The 5,256-nt window shown below is 41.7% G+C and overlaps 1 protein-coding gene across 1 annotated transcript in view; it reads right to left on the reverse strand.

Moving 5' to 3' along the window:
- stard8 (StAR related lipid transfer domain containing 8) overlaps nt 1-5,052 on the reverse strand; it is a 43,392-nt gene extending 38,340 nt beyond the window's left edge. Inside the window, exons 1-2 of the mRNA XM_064977997.1 lie at nt 4,912-5,052; nt 3,867-3,900 (exon numbers count right to left, since the gene is read on the reverse strand). Of these exons, the coding sequence (XP_064834069.1) occupies nt 3,867-3,900; nt 4,912-4,956 (79 nt within the window). The 5' untranslated portion in view covers nt 4,957-5,052. The remainder of the gene's footprint in view (nt 1-3,866; nt 3,901-4,911) is intronic.
- Between the last annotated feature and the right edge of the window lie 204 nt (nt 5,053-5,256).

Consider the following 5,256-nt stretch of genomic DNA (forward strand, 5'->3'; position numbering starts at 1 on the left):
GTGCATGTCAGAGTGAAAACCAAGCCATGAGATCGAAGGAATTGTCCATAGAGCTCTGAGACATGATTGTGTCGAGGCACAGATCTGGGGTTGGTTACTAAAAAATATGTGCAGCATTGAAGGTCCCCAAGAACATAGTGGCCTCCATGATTACATGGAAGAAGTTTGGAACCACCTAAATCGTACAAACTCAAAATGAGCAATCGTGGGAGAAAGGCCTTGGTCAGGGAGGTGAACAAGAACACAATGGTCACTCTGACAGAGCACCAGAGTTCATCTGAGGAGATGGGAGAACATTCCAGAAGGACAACCATCTCTGCAGCACTACATCAATCAAGCCTTTATGGTAGAGTGGCCAGACGGAAGCCACTCCTCAGTAAAAGGCACATGACAGGCCGCTTGGAGTTTGCCAAAAGGCACCTAAAGGACTCTCAGACCATGAGAAACAAGATTCCTAGTCTGATGAAACCAAGATTGAACTCTTTGGCCTGAATACCAACTGTCACGTCTGGTGGAAACCTGGCACCATTCTTACGGTGGAGGCAGCATCATGCTGTGGGGATGATTTTCAGCGGCAGGGATGGGGAGACTAGTCAGGATGGAAGCAAAGATGAATGGAGCAAAGTACAGAGAGATAATTGATGAAAACCTGCTCCAGAGCACTCAGGACCTCAGACTGGGGTGAAGGTTCACCTTCCAACAGGACTATGACCCTAAGCACACAGCCAAGGCAACGCAGGAGTGGCTTCGGGACAAATCTCTGAATGTCCTTGAGTGGCCGAGCCAGAGCCCGGACTTGAACCTAATCGGACATCTCTGGAGAGACCTGAAAATAGCTGTGAATTGATGCTCCCCATCCAAACTGACATAGCTTGAGAGGCTCTACAAAGAGGACTGGAAGAATCTCCGCAAATACAGGTGTGCCAAGCTTGTAGCATCATACCCAACAAGACTCAAGGCTGTAATCGCTGCCAACAGTGCTTCAACAAAGTACTGAGTCTGAATACCTATGTAAATGTGATATTTCAGTTTGACATTTTTTATACATTTCCAAATATTTCTAAAAAACAGTTTTTGCTTTGTCATTATATGGTATTGTGTGTGGATTGATGAGGGGGGAAAAGCTATTTAATCAATTTTAGAATATGAGGAATTTACCACAGGTGGACTCCAATCAAGTTGTAGAAACATCTCAAGGATGATTAATGGAAACAGGATGCACTTGAGATCAATTTCGAATCTCATAGCAAAGGGTCTGAAAACTTATGTAAATAAGGTATTTCTGTTTTTATTTTTAAAACATTTGCAAACATTTCTAAAAACCTGTTGTCATTATGGTGTACTGTGTGTGGATTGCTGAGGATTTTTATTTATTTAATCCGTTTTAGAATAAAGCTGTAATGTAACAAAATGTGGAAAAAGTCAAGGGGTCTGAATACTTTCCGGTCAAATGTACCAGTCAAGGAGCCTCCCGGGTGGCACAGTGGTTAAGGGCGCTGTACTGCAGCGCCAGCTGCACCTCCAGAGACTCTGGGTTCGGGCCCAGGCTCTGTCGTAACCGGCCGCGACCGGGAGGTCCGTGGGGCGACCCACAATTGGCCAAGCGTCGTCCGGGTTACGGAGGGTTTGGCCGGTAGGGAAATCCTTGTCTCATCGCGCATCAGCGACTCCTGTGGCGGGCCGGGCGCAGTGCGCGCTAACCAAGGTTGCCAGATGCACGATGTTTCCTCCGACACATTGGTGCGGCTGGCTTCCGGGTTGGAGGGCGCTGTGTTAAGAAGCAGTGCGGCTTGGTTGGGTTGTGTATCGGAGGACGCATGACTTTCAACCTCTGTCTCTCCTGAGCCCGTATGGGAGTTGTAGTGAGGAGACAAGATAGTAGCCACTAAACAATTGGATACCACGAAAAAGGGGTAAAAAAAGAAAAAGAAAATGTACCAGTCAAAAGTTTGGGCACACCTACTCATTCAAGGGTTTTTCTTTATTTTTACAATTTTATACATTGTAGAATAATAGTGAAGACATCAAAACTATGAAATAACACATCTGGAATCATGTAGTAACCAAAAAAGTGTTAAACAAGTCAAAATTTATGTAATATTTTAGATGCTTCAAAGTCGCGACCCTTTGCCTTGATGACAGCTTTGCATTCTATCAACCAGCTTCATGAGGTAGTCACCTGGAATGCATTTCAATTAACAGGTGTGCCTTGTTAAATTGTGGACTTTCTTTCCTTCTTAATGCGTTTGAGCCAACCAGTTGTGTTGTGACAAGGTAGGGGGGGGGGGGGGGTATACAAAAGATAGCCCTATATGGTTAAGGATCAAATCCATATTGTAGCAAGAACAGCTCAAATAAGCAAAGAGAAATGACAGACCATCATTACTTTAAGACATGAAGGTCAGTCAATACGGAAAATTTCAAGAACTTGAACGTTTTTCAAGTGCAGTCGCAAAAACCATTAACGCTATGATGAAACTGGCTCTCACGAGGATCACCACAGTAACGGAAGACCCAGAGTTACCTCTGCTGCAGAGGATAAGTTCATTAGAGTTAACTGCACCTCATATTGCAGCCCGAATAAATGCTTCACAAGTAACAGACACATCTCAACATCAACTGTTCAGAGAAGACTGCGTGAATCAGGTCTTCATGGTCGAATTGCTGCAAAGAAACCACTACTAAAGGACACCAATAATAAGAAGAGACTTGCTTGGGCCAAGAAACACTAGAAATGGACATTAGACCGGGTTGAAATCTGTCCTTTGGTCTGATGAGTCCAAACTTGAGATTTTGGGTTCCAACTACCCTGTCTTTGTGAGATGCAGAGTAGGTGAACAGATGATCTCCGCATGTGTGGTTCCCAACGTGAAGCATGGAAGTGGAGGTTTGATGTTGCTTTGCTGGTGATACTGTCAGTGATTTATTTAGAATTCAATGCACACTTGACCAGCATGGCTACCACAGCATTCTGGAGCGATACGCCATCCCATCTCGTTTGCACTTAGTGGGACTATCATTTGTTTTTAAACTGGACAATAACTCAACACACCTCCAGGCTGTGTAAGGACTATTTGACCAAGAAGGAGAGTGATTGAGTGCTGCCTCAGATGACCTGGCCTCCTCAATCACCCAACCTCAAACCAATTGAGATGGTTTGGGATGAGTTGGACTGCAGAGTGAAGGAAAAGCAGCCAACAAGTGCTCAGCATATGTGGAAACTCCTTCAAGACTGTTATAAAAGCATTCCAGGTGAATCTGGTTGAGAGAATGCCAAGAGTGTGCAAAGCTGTCATTAAGGCAAAGGGTGGCTACTTTGAAGAATCTCAAATATATAATATTTGTTTTGATAGTTTTGATGTCTTCACTATTATTCTACAGTGTTTAAAATAGTACAAATAAAGAAAAACCCTTGAATGAGTAGGTGTGTCCAAACTTTTGATTAGTACTGCACTAATATTTTTTTTTTGTTTAGCTTACAAATATCATTTAAATGTATGCATTAAGCTGTCTGTAATATAATACGTATGGCAAAAACAAATGTAGACAAATGTAAATGCATTTCTATAGCATCCAAACTATTTTTTACAATAGTGGGAGGAGTGCCAAGATGGAGGTGCGGTGACTTCAAAACAGCGTTCTCTGTCAGTCAACTAGTATATATATAAATCATTGGCTACTACTTGCAATTTACCTAATACCAGGCTATGTTTTTCTTTGAGAAGACCAGCTGATGGTTATACACTTCTAGATAGAGTAGACAATTTGATTAACCAACAATAACAAAAGAGATGCACATATTTTGCTCTCAACGCTTTGCTCTTAAATCAATTTTCTCTGAATGATAGTCAGTCTCTTATCCTTACCTGCTCTCTTGTAGCCCCATGATGAGGACATCACCTGAAAGAAGGAAAGTAGAGCATGTCATGTTCATACTTGGAATGTTTCAGATGGAATGTTTTGCAGCAAGTGCACTAACTCTTTATTTATTTTCTAACATATGATATGTATTTGAAATGTGTTGTCAATACATTGTTAGAAAACATTATTTAAGTTACAACTTTGTTATATATGGGTCATAGGCACAACATTCTTGAAGTAACATTTGATAAATTAAGTAAGACTTGAGAAATGTAGTAGACTGTGACATTTATTCAACAAAGAATCAACTATTCCGTGCAGTTCCAGCCGTATATTATGATCTTACATTGTCAATGATGTCAGAACTTTCTAAAAGGAGCATTATTGGCTCCAAGTGGACGCTTAAGAAAGGCTACATTTGAATCCCGTTGCTGCGGTAACTCTGGGATAACACCTCCTTGAGAGCATGCTCACTGAAAACAAGCCAGCCTTCACTCCATTCCTACACCCACTCCCAACTGCCTGGAATGTCCGTTACTTTGGGAGTCACATGCTGAACAGACCACTACTATGAAACTGTAGCAAGTTATGAGAACTCTCCTATTTTAATGTTTCTTTCTGAACAGTAGTATATAACTGCAACTATATACATATATAGTTTATAAAAAAACAAGTGAGGTGTTTCTTATTACAAGGAGTTAGAATGACTTCTTAAAAAGCAGAGGAACCCATTAAATACAAAATATATAGTATTAATATATGTCATTTAACAGACGATTTTATCCAAAGGAACTTACAGTCTTGCGGGCATGAATTTTTACGTATGGTTGGTCCGAGGAATCGAACCCACAATCTTGGCGTTGCAAGCTACCAACTGAGCCATACATGACCAAAACACAGTTGGAGTATGATAAATACTTAAATCTACGTTTAAAAAAGGATTATCTTTATCACATTCATTCTTATCTTTACCGGTACACATTTCAAACAATATACCAAAATATTTAAAAGTTTTTAAAAGTTTGTTTACGTTAAAAAAAATGTTCTTACTTTTGCTCTTCCAAACAATGAGTACAAACAGCTGAAAAAGGCCATGTTCAGGTGTCCTATGAAAGGTCCCAGGTCCTGTATCCGAGGTCACAGGGCGGCCAAAGGTGCTGGGTCCTGCATGGCTGTTCAGTATCCACCACAGCCCAGCGCTGTAGTTGGAGCTGGAGCTGGGAGGCAGGATGTTGAGAAGCAGGCTGAGGGAAGTGGGCAGGGCTTGGGACAGTAAATCACAGCAGTAGCACAAGCCTGATCCAAAGGATGCTTTATGCATACCAATGGCTGAAGCACTGGACTATGGAACTGGAAAAAAAGGCCCCTCAAAAAACAGCATACAGTATAATGTAG

This window comes from Oncorhynchus masou, chromosome 11 (assembly GCF_036934945.1).
Source record: "Oncorhynchus masou masou isolate Uvic2021 chromosome 11, UVic_Omas_1.1, whole genome shotgun sequence".
Classification (NCBI taxonomy): Eukaryota; Metazoa; Chordata; class Actinopteri; order Salmoniformes; family Salmonidae; genus Oncorhynchus; species Oncorhynchus masou.